Here is a 17,995-nt window from a genome sequence, read left to right as displayed (position 1 = left end):
GTCTGAGGCCAGCTGAATATGACTGCATAGGTGTTGCCAGTAGTCGTTTGCGCAACGCCTAGCTGTTCCCATTTATACTAACCCTACAGTAATCCCATATTCCCTACCACCTACCTACACTAGGGGCAATTTACAATGGCCAATTTACCTATCACCTGCAAGTCTTTGGCTGTGGGAGGAAACCGGAGCATCCGGCGAAAACCCACACAGTCATAGGGAGAACTTGCAAACTCCGCACAGGCAGTACCCAGAATTGAACCCGGGTCCCTGGAGCTGTGAGTCTGCAGTGCTAACCACTGCGCCACTGTGCCACCCAATTGAAGGCAGACAAGTCCTCAAAGCCTGATGGCCGACATCCTAAGGTCTTAAAGGAAGTGGCAGATAGTGGATTCACTGGTTATGATATTCCAAAATTCCCTGGATGCGGAAAATGTTCCAGTGGATTGGAAAAATGCTAATATAAATGCCCTAATTCAAAAAAGGAAGGAGGCAAAAAGTAGGAAACTATAAACCAGTTAGTTTAACATCTATCGTTGGGAAATTATTAGAATCCATTATTAAGGAAGTAATAATAGGACATTTAGAAAGTCAAAACGCAATCCATCAGAGTCAGCATGGTTTTATGAAGGGTAAATTGTGTTTGATTAATTTGCTAGAGTTCTTCGAAGATCTAACAAGTAAAGTGGATAATGGGGATCCTGTAGATGTAGGTTATCTGGACTTCCAGAAGGTATTTGATAAGGTGCCGCACAAAAAGTTAATACACAAGGTAAGATCACATGGGGTCAGGGGCAATTTATTAGCTTGGATAGAGGATTGGCTAACCCCAACAGAAAACAGAGTTGGGATAAATGTGTCTTTTTCTGGTTGGCAAGATGTAACTAGTGGGGTGCCACAGGGTTCGGTCCTCGGGCCCCAACTATTTACAATCTATATTAATGACTTGGATGCAGGGATGGAAGGTACTATAGCCAAATTTGCAGATGACACTAAAATAGGTGGGACAGTAAGTTGCAATAAAGAAATAAGAAATTTACAAATGGACATGGATAGGTTAGGTGAATGGGCCAAAATTTGGCAGATGGAGTTTAACGTGGATAAGTGTGAGGTTATCCATTTTGGTAGGAAGAATAGAAAGGCAAATTATCTAAATGGAGAGAAACTTCAGAGTGCTTCGGTGCAGAGGGATCTGAGTGTCCCCGTACATGAATCGCAGAAAACTATTATGCAGGTGCAGTAGGGAATTGGAAGGCAAATTGAATTTTGGCATTTATTGCTAAAGGAATAGAGTACAAAAGTAGGGAAGTGTTACTGCAACTGTACAAGGCATTAGTGAGACTGCACCTGCATACCGTTTTGGTCCCCTTACTTGAGAAGGGATGTAGTTGCATTGATTCCAGAGATGAGGGGTTTGTCTTATGAAGAGAGATTGAGCAGTTTAGGCCTTTACTCTCTAGAGTTTAGAAGAATGAGAGGAGATCTAATTGAGGTATATAAGATGATTAAGGGGATTGACAAAGTAGACGTAGAGAGGATGTTTCCTCTGGTGGGGCAATCTAGAACGAGAGGTCATAGTTTTAGGATAAGGGGTAGCAGATTTAAAACACAGATAAGGAGAAATTACTTCTCTCAAAGGGTCGTGAGTCTGTGGAATTCACTACCCCAGAGTGCGGTGGATGCCGGGACATTGAATAAATTTGAGGAGATAGACAGATGTTAAATTAGTAATGGGTTGAAGGGTTAACGAGCAGGAAAGTGGAGTTGAGGCAGAGACGAGATCAGCCATGATCGCATTGAACGGTGGAGCAGGCTCGAGAGGCTGAAATACCGACTCCTGCTCCTAGTTCTTATGTTCTAAAATGGGATTAGGCTGGGTAGCTCATTTTCGGCTGGCACGGACATAATGGGCCAAATGACCACAGAGTGCAACAAAGATTTGAAGCTGCAAGCAACTGGAATCTCGGGACCGCACTGGCTGGGCCAGCATTAATTGCCCTCAAGAAGGTGATGGTGAGCTGCCTTCTTGAACCGCTGCAGTCCATGTGGGGTAGGTACAACTACAGTGCTGTTAAGGAGTTCCAGGATTTTGACCCAGCGACTGTGAAGGAATGGCAATGTCGTTCCAAGTTAGGATAGTGCGTGGCTTGGCGGGGAACTTGCTGGTGGTGGTGTTCCCATGCATCTGCTGCTCTTGTCCTTCTTGGTGGTAGAGGTGGGTTTGGAAGGTGCTGTCTAAGGAGCCTTAGTGCATTGCTGCAGTGCATCTTGTAGACGGCTGCCACTGTGCGTTGATGGTGGAGGGAGTGAATGTTTGTGAATGGGGTGCCAATCAAGCGAGCTTCTCCAGTGTTGTTGGAGGTGCACCTATCCAGGCAAGTGGAGAGCATTGCATCACACTCCTGACTTGTGCCTTGTAGATGGTAGACAGATGGGAGTCAGATGATGAGTTACTTGCCACAGGATGCTTAGCCTCCGACCTGCTCTTGTAGCCACGGTGTTTATATGGCTACTCCAGTTCAGTTTCTGGTCAATGATAAACCCCCAGGATGTTGACAGTGGGGGATTCAGCGATCATAATGCCATTGAATGTCAAGGGGAGATGGTCAGATTCTCTCTTGTTGCATATGGTCATTGCCTGGCATTTGTATGGCACGAACGTTACTTGCCACTTTTCAGCCCAAGCCTGGATATTGTCCAGGTCTTGCTGCATTTCTCCATAGACTGCTTCAGTACCTGAGGAGTCGTGAACATTGTGAAATCATCAGCGAACATCCCCATTCCTGACCTTATGATTGAAGGAAGGTCATTGATGATGCAGCTTCAGATGGTTGGGCCTAGGACACTACTGTGAGGATCTCCTCATGTCCTGGAGCTGAGATGATTGACCTCCAATAACCACAACCACCTTCCATTGCGCTAGGTATGATTCCAACCAGCGGAGAGCTTTCCCTGATTCTCACTGACTCCAGTTTTACTCGGACTCCTTGATGCCAAACTCGGTCAAATGCTGCTTTGATGTCAAGGGCAGTCACTCCACCTCACCTCTTGTGTTCAGCTCTTTTGTCCATGTTTGAGCCAAGGCTGTAATGAGGTCTGGAGCTGAGCGGCCCTGGCAGAACCCCAACTGAGCGTCAGAGATGTTTAGAAAAATGATTACCCAACCTGTACTTGGTCTTCACAATGTACAGGAGACTACATCGTGAGCAGTGAATTCTTTTGGGCCTCCTTATCTCGAGAGACAATGGATACGCGCCTGGAGGTGGTCAGTGGTTTGTGAAGCAGCGCCTGGAGTGGCTATAAAGGCCAATTCTGGAGTGACAGGCTCTTCCACAGGTGCTGCAGAGAAATTTGTTTGTTGGGGCTGTTGCACAGTTGGCTCTCCCCTTGCGCCTCTGTCTTTTTTCCTGCCAACTACTAAGTCTCTTCGACTCGCCACAATTTAGCCCTGTCTTTATGGCTGCCCGCCAGCTCTGGCGAATGCTGGCAACTGACTCCCACGACTTGTGATCAATGTCACACGATTTCATGTCGCGTTTGCAGACGTCTTTATAACGGAGACATGGACGGCCGGTGGGTCTGATACCAGTGGCGAGCTCGCTGTACAATGTGTCTTTGGGGATCCTGCCATCTTCCATGCGGCTCACATGGCCAAGCCATCTCAAGCGCCGCTGACTCAGTAGTGTGTATAAGCTGGGGATGTTGGCCGCTTCAAGGACTTCTGTGTTGGAGATATAGTCCTGCCACCTGATGCCAAGTATTCTCCGAAGGCAGCGAAGATGGAATGAATTGAGACGTCGCTCTTGGCTGGCATACGTTGTCCAGGCCTCGCTGCCGTAGAGCAAGGTACTGAGGACACAGGCCTGATACACTCGGACTTTTGTGTTCCGTGTCAGTGCGCCATTTTCCCACACTCTCTTGGCCAGTCTGAACATAGCAGTGGAAGCCTTACCCATGCGCTTGTTGATTTCTGCATCTAGAGACAGGTTACTGGTGATAGTTGAGCCTAGGTAGGTGAACTCTTGAACCACTTCCAGAGCGTGGTCGCCAATATTGATGGATGGAGCATTTCTGACATCCTGCCCCATGATGTTCGTTTTCTTGAGGCTGATGGTTAGGCCAAATTCATTGCAGGCAGACGCAAACCTGTCGATGAGACTCTGCAGGCATTCTTCAGTGTGAGATGTTAAAGCAGCATCGTCAGCAAAGAGGAGTTCTCTGATGAGGACTTTCCGTACTTTGGACTTCGCTCTTAGACGGGCAAGGTTGAACAACCTGCCCCCTGATCTTGTGTGGAGGAAAATTCCTTCTTCAGAGGATTTGAACGCATGTGAAAGCAGCAGGGAGAAGAAAATCCCAAAAAGTGTGGGTGCGAGAACACAGCCCTGTTTCACACCACTCAGGATAGGAAAGGGCTCTGATGAGGAGCCACCATGTTGAATTGTGCCTTTCATATTGTCATGGAATGAGGTGATAATACTTAGTAGCTTTGGTGGACATCCGATCTTTTCTAGTAGTCTGAAGAGACCACGTCTGCTGACGAGGTCAAAGGCTTTGGTGAGATCAATGAAAGCAATGTAGAGGGGCATCTGTTGTTCACGGCATTTCTCCTGTATCTGACGAAGGGAGAACAGCATGTCAATAGTCGATCTCTCTGCACGAAAGCCACACTGTGCCTCAGGGTAGACGCGCTCGGCCAGCTTCTGGAGCCTGTTCAGAGCGACTCGAGCAAAGACTTTCCCCACTATGCTGAGCAGGGAGATTCCACGGTAGTTGTTGCAGTCACCGCGGTCACCTTTGTTTTTATAGAGGGTGATGATGTTGGCATCGCGCATGTCCTGGGGTACTGCTCCCTCGTCCCAGCACAGGCATAGCAGTTCATGTAGTGCTGAGAGTATAGCAGGCTTGGCACTCTTGATTATTTCAGGGGTAATGCTGTCATGTCCTGGAGCTGAGATGATTGACCTCCAATAACCACAACCACCTTCCTTTGCGCTAGGTATGATTCCAACCAGCGGAGAGCTTTCCCTGATTCTCACTGACTCCAGTTTTACTCGGACTCCTTGATGCCAAACTCCGTCAAATGCTGCTTTGATGTCAAGGGCAGTCACTCCACCTCACCTCTTGTGTTCAGCTCTTTTGTCCATGTTTGAGCCAAGGCTGTAATGAGGTCTGGAGCTGAGCGGCCCTGGCAGAACCCCAACTGAGCGTCAGAGATGTTTAGAAAAACGATTACCCAACCTGTACTTGGTCTTCACAATGTACAGGAGACTACATCGTGAGCAGTGAATACTTGCAAAGGATATACCTGGATTTTGATATGGAAGGAGGTTATCACTGCACTTGCAAGGGAAGGTGTCGGGGAAGAGGAGACAGAATAGGGATAACTGAGTACCTGATTCGGGTGTTCGAGGGAAGTCCCTTTGGAATACTAAAAGACAGGAAGATGTGTTTGGCAGTGGGATCACACTGGAGGTGGCAGAAATGGTAGTGGATGTTCCCTTGAATGTAGCAGTAAGGACAAATCATGGTTCTGGAAAGGAGGAAAATGGCGAGGATGCAAGTGCAGGAGATGGCACAGACACAGTTAAGGGCCCTGTTGTGATGTGGAACTCTGAGCTAAGGAATAAGCAGGATATTTCAAAAGCTCTGGCATTGAAGCAGGGCAGTTTGGGGTGGGAATTCAAGATAGTTAGACCAAGGCAGGGGAAAGCGCAGCCACCCTTCTTGAGGTGAAGGGAGGAAAGGTGCATAACAGGCCAGAATCAAAGGAATGGAAAGTACAGTGGGTTTTTCTAGGTTGCAGAGAAGGAGAATAGAGAGGCCATCAAGGGATGCAAATATATCTATGAGGGGAGAAAGTGGGGGAGGGGGGGAAGAGCGCAAGACAGCGAGAGCAAAAGGGAGGGACGGGACACAGAGACAAGAGCGAGAGGAGACGGAGGGAGGGAAGGGTGGGGTCGGAGAGGGCGGGGGGGGGGAAGGGGGAGTCAGAGGTGGGGGGAGAAGGGGGAGTCGGAGAGGGGGGGGGAAGGGAGGTCAGAGAGAGAGGGGAGGACAGACAGACAAGGAGGGGGGAGAGAGACAGAGATAAAGGGGAAAGAGGGGGGTAGAGAGTGTTAATGAGTCATTTAATTATGGCGATATTTCTGTCCATCGAACCCATGCCAGCAGTCCATGGAGCTATGCAGTCAGTGCCACTCCCTGACTCAATCCCCGTAGTCCTGTAAGTCTATTTCTCTCAGGTGGCCATCCAACTCCCTTTAGCAGTCATTGATCGTCTCCACTTCCACAACCTTTGTGGGCAGCGAGTGCCCGGTCATACACGCACGCACACAGTGCAGGGGGTTTGGGGGGGGTGAAGAGAGATCAAGGTCTCTCCTGAAAGATGGACATCTATCCAGAATACTCTGCATCGCTGCATTAAGTGTGCAAGCATTGATTAACTCCTTATTAAAAGCAAAAACAATGCCAGATATGTCACTAAATTAGTTTTCAATATAGTGACGAGAAACTAAGTCAACAAATTAGTCTTCTCATTTAAACTTCTTCACAAAAATGCACATTTGTTGTGGTTTTTATTAGCAAGATAAATTTTTAATGCCTTTATCTTGCAAAATTTGCTTACCGGCCCCTTTGGGCCGAGCAAAAATCACAAGCGGCCCTCCACCCGAGTAGGTTGGACAACCCTGAACTAGAGGGTGCAAAGAACATATCAGAGTAATCAAGTCTTGGGGTGACAAAGGCATGAATGAGAGCTCTGGAGCAGATGGGTTGAAGTGGGTGTGGATATAGGCAATGCAATGAAGGCGAAAGGAGATAGTCTTTATGTTGGAGGGGATAGGAGTTCAGAAAATCAGCTTTGGAGCAATTAGGGCACCAAGGTTGCTCATAATCCACTTCAGCCTGACACAGGCCAGAGAGTGATGGAACCAAAGGGAAAAAAAATGGAGTTGTTGGAGGGTGCTCAGACAGTGGCTTTACACTTCCCAATATTTAGCTAAAGGAAGCTGAGCTCCATCTCAATAACAGGCTAGCTTTGGCAAATGAACATGGATTATTAAACAACTGATCAGCACAAACCATGTTGATTAAAGGCTGAGCTCCACCAAAACTCAAAGAAAGATATGGAAAGAAAGAGTATGCAAGATCTATATTCAAAGGTTCCTCCAAGGATGTAAAGTGTGTGCTTTGATATCTCGTTGCTCCCTACAATGGGGTCAATTGAACTCCCAAGTCACACAAAAGTTCTTGAGGATAAACATAAACATGCATAATAGCAGCACGGACAATCAAAGTACTAATACAAATTATACACCATAAAAGCAATGTATAATGATTTATAATTGGAGAGTTAAGACAGAAATAAAAAGATTGCAGGACTACATAATTTTAACTTCTTTCTGGTGTGCTCCCAATAAAAAAAATAACTGTGATAAATAACAGGAAAAGAATCACTGAAGTGGAGTAGGAGACCAAAGCTGAGAGGGAGATCATGTTGTTTTAATGAATCTTATGCCATGACAAACTTTGAAAGGGGAAATGTCGTACTGATTATTGACTCATCTGGATGACCAAGATAGAATACTTTATCTCATCTGAAAATAGGTGTCATTCTGGCAACACTGTAGTTAAGCATACAAGGGAGAATTCCAAATCAATCACACTGTTAACAGCCAACTGCCGCTTAAGCAGCAGTGACTGCTGTGAATCAGCATTCTGTCAACCTATCACTTGTGGTGTAAGAAACAGCAACAAAGCTCAGCTATGCCTCATCAGACAAACAGCCAACAGCCTGGAAGATACTAAAAGAAAACTGTAAATGCTTTTTAGAACAAAATGCCTGAATGTGAAGGCTGTGAATAAGCTCAATACAGCCTCCACCACTTACAGTGGATGTGTTGGGTCTAAACACCATGTGCCCACTTTATGCATTGGATGGTAAATATGAATCTACGCTGTTTGTGAAGGGTACTGAAGTAGCTGCTTCAATTGCAAACTGCTGCCAATAGATAAACTCGACATAGAATTGTTTAAATCAGACGTGGCTAAGGTTTTTGAACATAGAATCACTGCATAGAAGGAGGCCATTTGGCCCATCAAGTCCACCCAACTCTCCGCGAAGCAATCCAGTCAGTCATACTCCTCCGCTTGATCCCTGCAGCCCTGCAAGTTTATTTCCTTTAAATGCCCATCCAATTTCTTGTTGAAATCTTTGATTGTCTCCACTTCCACCACCCTCGTGGGCAGCGAGGTCTAGGTCATTACATCTTGCGGTGTAAAAAGTTCATTCTCACATTCCCCCTGCATCGCTTGCCAACAACCTTCAATCTGTGTCCCCTCATCCTTGTACCATCAGTTAATGGGAACAGTTTTTCCTCATCTAACTTATCTAAGCTGGTCATAATCTTGTACACCTCTATCAAATCTCCTCTCAATTTCCTTTGCTCCAGGAAGAACAACCCCAGCTTTTCCAACCTAATCTTGCAACTTAAATCCTCCATCCCTGGAACCATTCTGGTAAATCTCCTCTGCACCCTCCCAAAAGCCAGAATTGGACACAATACTCTAGTTGGGACCTAACCAGAGCTTTCAAAGTTTCAGCAAAACTTCCCTGCTTCTATTTATGAAGTAGTAGTGTGTAAACATTTCTATTAGTAATCCATTTTAAAATTCAGACTGAGGCTTAAAGCCCTGTTCACGCATTGGTTAAACACCTTGTTCACAATTACTTCAAACACATTCAATATTCGCCAATACCACTTAAAGATGATTAGGCATAATAGCTTGTTACACCTTACCAAGTTGCAAACTACTCTTTGAACACGTGTCACTCAAAATAGATACAGTGTAAATTTTAATTGACAATAATAATAATGGCAAATTATTTTCACCATTTGCCCGATTTAAACATGGGCAGTTTAAGTGATGGGGACGATAATGACAGCTCTATTTAAACAACTCCTTTGACTCATCTGATTTTTCCACAAGAATGCATGTGGTAAGATCAAATTTGCAGTAAATCTTAGCAGACAGTTTGTGTAAAAAGTGAACAATACAAGTACTACATACCATAGGTAAGCTTGTTTTGTGAACACATGGAGAAGCAGATAGATTCTGCCCCTAAAAAAATAAACCTGGAGATAATATGGTCAGGCAAATCCCACCTGCCAAGACTGAGGCACACATTATTTCGCCATATGAACATTTAAACTTTAAAAATTGCAATCTCTGACTGGAAGGAAATTCGCATAATACCAGACAATGTGCAAACAAAAGGAGCCAATCCCTTCCCTCCAATACACAGAAGTGGTCAGACCAGTTTTGGTCACATGATTGACTGGCTGTTGCAGAGTTTTTGAACTCCCAAACAAAGGGATTTGAACTGAGGCAAAGCCGTGTGCTCATGGAGTAAAAGACCTTCTCCTGGGACTGAGAACATCTCCTCTGCTGCCTGCCTGTCTGCTTTCATCTCTTTCCACGGAACTGAATCTCGTGAAAACACGTGAAACTCAGAGAAGGGTTTGCCACATGAGCAAAGTTTTAAGATGATTACTGGGCCCCAACGAATCGCAAGACCATAGCTTCAATCAAGGACTACAGAGAGCTCGAGAAACAGTAACAAGATATTGCCTCAAACTGTACTACTTATCTTTTCTTCTGCTCTTTTCTATTCCTAACAGCATGTTTATATCATGTGTGCATGCTAGCGTGAGTGCGTCGTATATCTGTAGGCGTGAACTGTATTGGAGGTTAAGTTTAAGGTTTTAATAAATCTTCTCTTTCGGTTTTAAACCAAAGAAAGCCTGTGCGTGCTCAGTTCTTTGCCTTATAACTGGAAACTGTGAACACGGATTCGCAAAAAGGGGAGCTCAAAACAGTGTTTAAAATTCAACCCTGTTAGAATAAGACCAGGTAAAGACAGCCAAAGACCCTTAGACACATTGCTCACCTGATTGCAACAATACTTACAGTTAAAATGCCATGCCACAGCCCAGCATCCCTTTTAAAGTCCAAAACATTTGTTAATGTCTCCCCTGCAATACAAAAGTAGAACATAAGTTATAGACAGCTCAACTCTAACTTGCTTTATGCAGCTGCTGACAGATTTGCTGTAATCTGTTTCATACCACTACCAATACATGTCTCTCAATCATCGTCATACCACTTCTAGGACAGTTGTTATGCCCAATGTAGAAATTAATTATATTTCAAAATTTTTTCGGTTTAAAAGAAAATCTCCTTTGAAAGGGAGTTTCCCACTCCTAGTCATGAAGTATCCCATGTACAGGTATGTGAAACACCATCTGTTTGGGGGCTACAGCTGCTCATTCATTAACAATCCCTCCATTTCAATGCTATGTTGATAATTCCAGATACACAAACATAATCAGGCAGTAAGCTCTGTGAAAGCTCTCTATTTAAGTAAATACATCACAGACCATTTCAAATACCCTACAAAATCAACAGCAGTATGGGAAAACACATTGAAACACATACTCTATCATGTAATAATAAAGATGCTCCCCCAGTTGGTTTAATACCTAAAATCACTAACTGATGTCACACTGAACCATATAGCAAGGTCCCAGTTTTGATTCCTGGAATGTACTAAGTGAGCTGAACTCAGCCAGGGTGGTAATAGTGGTACTACAATTAGTCCGAACATTCCAAATTAGGGAGGGGAAACGTAAAAAATTAGCCCAAGTGTCTACCCTGATTACCATCCAGTGACCTATTGTACTTGAGAGTAACCATACAAACAGGTTCAGACTCGACTGAAATAGCCCGCCCCTCCTCCAAAGGTCAAATAATTAACAGATATTCATCATCTAAGCTCAAACATGAAGAATGGCCACTTTAGCGAGATACCAGAGGGCTGCTGCTACTCCCTGAATCAAAACAGACAAGTCAGCACCTTCGGGAGACAAAGGGGAAAGTTATACAAGAAAAATGCATAATCCACACTGCCTTAATTACTGGTCAAGGGCCCATGCTGGCATATCATCCCATCAGCCAGGTTTGTAAGTGATGAATCGTATCCATGAAGTTACCCCATCCATCTTTCATCTTCAAGCTAGCAACTTCTTAGATCCTATTACATATCGTCCAGAAAAGTGGCTCTTGGCTGAATATCAATTCAACACAACTAGCTCACCGTCATTGTATCCACAGCTTTGGCTAAGGGCATGGCAATGTGCCAACATGGCAGTCTGAGATATAGTTATGCCCATTGAACTTCCTTCTTTACTGGTCTTGTACTGAATGAGGAACAAAAAAAAGACAAAGAATATTCAAAAATTATGGACTGCATACATTCCAAAGCACAGCAATGTAAACAACTTACTCTGCAGTCATAATTGATTCTATGACATCTTTGATTCAAATCATCAGTTACACGAGGAACATAAGAACAGGAGTAGGCCATTTTGCCCTTCAAGCACGTACCACCATTCCACGAGATCATGGCTGATCTGAGACCAAACTCCGCATTCCTCTCTTTGCTTCATATCCCGAGTACCTCTCGTTAACAAAAATTTATCAATGTCAGATCCAAAATTTACAACTGATCTACCACCAATTGCTATTTGCGGAAGGGAATTCCAAACTTCTACCACCCTTTGTGTAGAAGCTTTTCTTAATTTCACCTTGAAAGGTCTAGCTCTAATTTTTCGACAGTGTCCCCCAGTCCTAGACTCCCCAACCAGCAGAAACAGTTTTTCCCTATCTACCCCATCTGTTCCCCTTAATATCTTGAAAACTTCAATCAAATCACCTTTTAACCTTCTAAGTTACATGAAATACAACCCTAATTTGTTGAATTTGTCCTCGTAATTTAACCCTTGGAGTTCAGCTATCATCCTGGTAAATTTATGCTTTATTCCCTTCGAAGCTAATATATCCTTCTTTAGTTGTGGTGTCCACAACTGTTCACAGCACTTCAGTGTGGTCTAACCAGAGCTTTGTACAGCTGAAGCATTGCACCTGCCAGTCCTCTAGATATAAAGGACAGCATTCCATCAGCCTTTTTGATTATTTTCTGCACTTGTTCATGACTTTTAATCAGCTATGTATTTGGACCCCCCAGTCTCTTTGGACTTCCACTGTTCGGCTTTTCACCATTTAGAAAGTATCCCGTTCTATCATTTTTAGATCCATGTTTGCCTACACTGAAACACATTCCAGAGTTTGGGTCATTAACTTAATTAACATTTCTTTATAATGTGACGCTTCTATTTATTCTCCTTGCAATGCCTCCTATCTTTTTGTCATGGATAAATTGTAAAATGTGGCTTTCTAGACCAAAGTCAAAAATAAATACGGTGAATAGTTGAGGCCACAACACAGATCCTTATGGGTCACCATTTGTCACATCCTTGCAATTAGAGCACCTGCCCATTATCCCAGCTCTCTGTCTCCTGCCACTCCACCAATTTCCTAATCAAGCCAATAATTTGCTTTCAATTCCATGAGATTCAATTTTAGCTAACAGTCTCTTATGGGCACCTTTATCAAATGTCTTTTGGAAGCCCATATAAATAACATTTATACAGCTCCTTTAACATAATAGAACATCCTAAGGTGTTTCACAGGAGCATTATGAAACAAAATATGATATAACATCATGAGAGGTTCTCTGTCCACTACTTATTCACCTCTTCAAAACATTCATTCAATCAGGTTCAGCAGGCATAACCTACCCTTTACAAATTTATGCTGGCTGTTTCAGATCAGTTGAAAATTTTCCAGGTGTTCAGTCATCCCATCTTTAATTATAGACTCTAGTATTTTCCTGACAACCTATGTTAGGTTGACATGTCTATAGACCTGGAGCTGCATCCAGTTTGGGCCAGCAATGATAGATAACTGCCGCTCAACTTAGGTCATCAACAGGTGTCGAAGTACTCACACAAAACACTTTGAATTTTCTTCAATTTAAATGCATGAAAAGCCATAGGGTGAAAATATCCTCTCTTCACTAATGGTACAGAATTCATAAACATGCGTACTGAAACACATTTGCAATTTACCACAAATAACCTGAGGAAATCTTGTTCTCAGCATTTTAAAACATTGTCTAGCTACTCATTATTTAAATCATCTGCAAGCATCCCATCATTGCCTGCAGCTTATTTGCATCTTTATTATTTTTACCACAAGGCAGACAGGTGTGCCCTGACCGACTGTACCCCTATTAGAACAAAACTGTTCTAATAGAACAGTGAAAACTGACAAGATGATACTTTGTCAACTTTGCATAAATTATTTAGTTTAGTTTAGAGATACAGCACTGAAACAGGCCCTTCGGCCCACCGAGTCTGTGCCGACCATCAACCACCCATTTATACTAATCCTACACTAATCCCATATTCCTACCACATCCCCACCTGTCCCCATATTTCCCTACCACCTACCTATACTAGGGGCAATTTATAATGGCCAATTTACCTACCAACCTGCAAGTCTTTTTGCTGTGGGAGGAAACCAGAGCACCTGGAGAAAACCCACGCAGACACAGGGAGAACTTGCAAACTCCACACAGGCAGTACCCAGAATTGAACCCGGGTCGCTGGAGCTGTGAGGCTGCGGTGCTAACCACTGCGCCACCCAATATTCTCAATAACTTGCTCCACGAGTGCCATCAAAAACAGATCAACCACCAACAATCTTCCCATTGCAACATCTAATTGTTTTTTAAATGACTCCAATGTCTTTGCCTCCATCACACTTCCTAGCAACATGTTTCAGTTGTTCATCAACTTGCAAATGAATATTTCTTGGCATCAAACCTACACTTGCCGATCAAAACTCTTTCTAGTTCTCCGGCCCTGGCATATTTAAATTCTTGTTTTTGGTTTAATTTCCTTATTACATGAAATATTTTATACACCTCGAAGTTTCCCTGGAGATTTATTTTTATTTGTTCGTGGGATGTGGGTATCACTGGCTAGGCAAGCATTTATTGCCAATCCCTAACTGCCCTTGAGAAAGTGATGGTGAGCTGCCTTCTTGAACCACTGCAGTCCTTGGGGTGCAGGTACACCTACAGTGCTGTTAGGAAGGGAGCTCCAGGATTTTGACCCAGCGACAGTGGATATAGTTCCAAGACAGGATGATGCGTGGCTTGAAAGGAACTTGCTGGTGGTGGTGTTCCTATGCATCTGCTGCCCTTGCCCTTCTAGATGGCAGAGGTGGCGGATTTGGAAGGTGCTGTCGGAGGAGCCTTGGTGAGTTGCTGCAGTGCAACTTGTAGATGGTACACACTGCTGCCACTGTGTGTTGGTGGTGAAGGGAGTGAATGTTGAAGGTGGTGGATGGGGTGCCAATCAAGCAGGCAGCTTTTTCCTAATGCTGTCGAGCTTCTTTAGTGTTGTTGGAGCTGTACCCATCCGGGCAAGTTGAGAGTACTGCATCACACTCCTGACTTGTGCCTTGTAGATGGTAGACAGGCATTGAGGAGTCAGGAGATGAGTTACTCAACGCAGAATTCCCAGCCTCTGGCCTGCTCTTATAGCCATAGCATTTGAGAGGCTGGTCCAGTTCAGTTTCTGGTCAATGGTAACCCCCAAGATGTTGATAGTCAGGGATTCAATGATGGCAATGACATTGAAAATCAAGGGGAAATGGTTGGATTCACTCTTGTTTTGATATGGTCATTGCCTGGGACATGTGTGGTGCAAATGTTACGTGCCACTTATCAGCCCAAGCCCAGATATTGCCCAGGTCTTGCTGCATCTGCACATGGGCTGCTTCAGTATCTGAGGAGTCGCGAATGGTGAACATTGTGCAATCAGCGAACATCCCCATTTATGACCTTATGATGCAGGGAAGGTCATTGATGAAGATGGTTGGACCGAGGACACTATTACAAGAAACTACTTCAGTAATGTCCTGGGACTGAGATGATTGACCTCCAACAACCACAACCATCTTGCTTTGTGCTAGTTATGATTCCAACCAGCGGAGAATTTTCCCCCGATTCCCATTGACTCCAGGTTTGCCAGGGCTCCTTGATGCCATACATGGTCAAATGCTGCCTTGATGTCAAGGGCAGTCACTCTCACCTCACCTCTCAAGTTCAGCTCTTTTGTCCATGTTTGGACCAAGGCTGTAATGATGTCAAACGCTGAGTGGCCCTGGTAGAACCTAAACTGAGTGTCAGCAAGCTGGTTATTGCTGAGCAACTGCCGCTTGATAGCACTGTCAATGTCCCCTTCTGTCACTTTGCTGGTGATCGAAAGTAGACTGAAAAGGGCAGTAATTGGCCAGGTTGTATTCGTCCTGCTTTTTGTGCACAAGACATACCTGAGCAATTTTCCACATTGCCAGGAGATGCCAGTGTTGTAGCTGTACTCGAACAGCTTGGCTAGAGGTGCAGCTAGTTCTGGAGCACAAGTCTTGATGCCAGTCTTCAGCCGTTTCTTCATATCACGTGCAGTGACTCGGACTGGCTGAAGACTGGCATCTGTGATGCTGGGGACCTCTGGAGAAGGCCAAGATGGATCACTCACTCAGTACTTCTGGCTGAAGATTGTTCCAAATGCTTCAGCCTCGTCTTTTGCACTGATGTGCTGGGCTCCCCCATCTTTGAGGATGGGAATATTTGTGGAGCCTCCTCCTTCTGTTAGTTGTTTAATTGTCCACCACCATTCACAACTGGATGTGGCAGGACTGCAGAGCTTAGATTTGATCCGAGGAACAGCATCTCATTAACTGACTAGGCACACTACAGCCTACCGGACTGAACATTGAGATCAATAATTTCCAAGCAGGACGGGCCCTCCATTTTACTTTTATTTTTCGTTATTGTCTTTTTCTTTTTAATACTTTTTTAAATTTTATTTCATCTTAGTTTGTTCAGTTTGCTTACCCACTGTTATTTTTTCATGTTTGTACTTGCAGCTGTTCAATTTTCAGTCCGTTAACACCATTTCTGTACTAATGCTTTGTCTTTCAACACACCACTAACATATTGTTTGCCTTTGCTCCATGACCTTCTGGTCAGCTATTCTGTGACCTTGTCCTATCTATACCTTCTCTTTTTTTATCTCTTGCCCCACCCCTGCTTTACTTGCTTTAACCTTTTACATTTCTAATATTTGCCAGTTCTGAAGAAGGGTCACTGACCTGAAAAATTAACTCTGCTTCTCTCTCCACAAATGCTGCCAGACCTGCTGAGTATTTCGAGCATTTCTTATTTTTATTTTAGATTTGATCCGTTGGCTGTGGAATCGCTTAGCCCTGTCTATTGTGTGCTGCTTCTGCTGTTTGGCATGCAAGTAGTCCTGTGTTGCAGCTTCACCAAACTGACATTTCATTTTTAGGTATGCCTGGTGCTGTTCCTGGCATTTCTTCCTGCATCTTCATTGAACCAGGTGCAGTCCACCAGCTTGATGGTAATGGTGGAGTGGGGGATATGCCAGGCCAAGAGGTTACAGATTGTGGTTGAATACTACTCTGCTGCTGATGGCCCACAATGCTTCATGGATGCCCAGTTTTGCATTTTCAAATATGTTCTGAATCTACCCCATTTAGCACGGTCGTCATGCCACACAACACGAGGGTGGGAATTCTCACTGTGAAGACGGGACTTAGTTTCCACAAGCATTGTGCGGTGGTTACTCCTACCAATACTGTCATGGACAGATGCATCTGCGACAGGTAGATTGGCGAGGACGAGGTCAAGTAGGATTTTCCCTCTTGTTGATTCCTTACCACCTGCCACAGACCCAGTCTAGTAGCCATGTCCTCTATTTTGAGCCTCACAGCTCATCTGGTAACATGGCTTATCCCCCCAATGTTAGGGATCAGTCTCGATGCTTTCCTTAGCACAAGAAATAATCACATCAAATCACTAACAAGGGATGGATGAACGCAGTAATTGGCCAGGTTCTTTTTGTCCTGCTTTTTGTGCACAAGACATACCTGAACAATTTTCCACATTGCCAGGAGATGCCAGTGTTGTAGCTGTACTCGAACAGCTTGGCTAGGGGTGTGGCCAGTTCTGGAGCACAAGTCTTGATGCCTTCACTGAATATGTTTGTGACTGTTTCACATGATTATTAGTTCTTTACAAATGCATCATCTTTCTAAGCATCCTTGGCTGCAGTTCATCCATCCCTTCTTGTTTACCAATATGTATCCCTTACAGCCACATTATGACTGCTTTGCTAATCTTTGATGTTGGATGGTACACTATTAAAGTCCTCCATGGTACAAACCTCCCACTGGTAATGATGTGGTGTGATTATTTCTTGTTCATCCTCCTATTCAATTCCACGTGGTTTCTTATGGAGTTTGAATTGGCTTTCAAACTATCCTTTTCCTACAATACAATAATTGAAGAATTTTTTGGTATAGTGTTTTGAATTTTCTGCTACAGGTTTTTAGTTCAAGGCACCACCATCACCTTTGCAAAAATAATACGACTTCTAGTCTGCTAAATAAGAAATATTTTGAAGGGAGTAATGCATGTAGACCAGGTTAAATCAAAGTTAAACAAGGCACTACATAGAGTGAGATTAGTTCAGGACTTACCTCAATGTAAGCAATATTGTTGCTAGCATCCCTGATCATGGGGTGCCAATCTTTAGGAGGCTTTGACAAGTGCTTAACATCCGTCACAAACCAACCCAGTCGAGGCCAACCTACAAATAGAATCAACGCTTTAGTTTGTCTCGTGCTGGGTGGGGAGATCCAATACCCATAGCCAAATTGGCAGAAAGTACTTCACTGCAATTATTTCCAAAAATACTCACTAAGATTTCATTGCACTAGTTACGTGCTTAGATGTACAATTGGATTTGATAGTAATTTAAATAAATTTGGTACGAGCATGTTTTTTTATTCATTCAGGGGATGTGGGCATCACTGGCCAGGCCAGCATTTATTGCCCATCCCTAATTGCCCTTGAGAAGGCGGTGATGAGCTGCCTTCTTGAAACACTGCAGTCCATGTGGGGTAGGTACACCCACAGTGCTGTTAGGAAGGGAGTTCC

The 17,995-nt window shown here is 44.1% G+C and overlaps 1 protein-coding gene across 1 annotated transcript in view; it reads right to left on the bottom strand.

The window, feature by feature from the left end:
• The window catches only part of LOC137372271 (disco-interacting protein 2 homolog A-like), a 299,051-nt gene that overhangs the window by 80,454 nt on the left and 200,602 nt on the right, over positions 1–17,995 (bottom strand). Inside the window, exons 12-14 of the mRNA XM_068036004.1 lie at positions 17,536–17,645; positions 11,156–11,258; positions 9,970–10,034 (exon numbers count right to left, since the gene is read on the bottom strand). Of these exons, the coding sequence (XP_067892105.1) occupies positions 9,970–10,034; positions 11,156–11,258; positions 17,536–17,645 (278 nt within the window). The remainder of the gene's footprint in view (positions 1–9,969; positions 10,035–11,155; positions 11,259–17,535; positions 17,646–17,995) is intronic.

This window comes from Heterodontus francisci, chromosome 7 (genome assembly GCF_036365525.1).
Source record: "Heterodontus francisci isolate sHetFra1 chromosome 7, sHetFra1.hap1, whole genome shotgun sequence".
NCBI classification, from domain to species: Eukaryota; Metazoa; Chordata; class Chondrichthyes; order Heterodontiformes; family Heterodontidae; genus Heterodontus; species Heterodontus francisci.
This window is presented reverse-complemented; position numbering and strand designations above follow the sequence as displayed.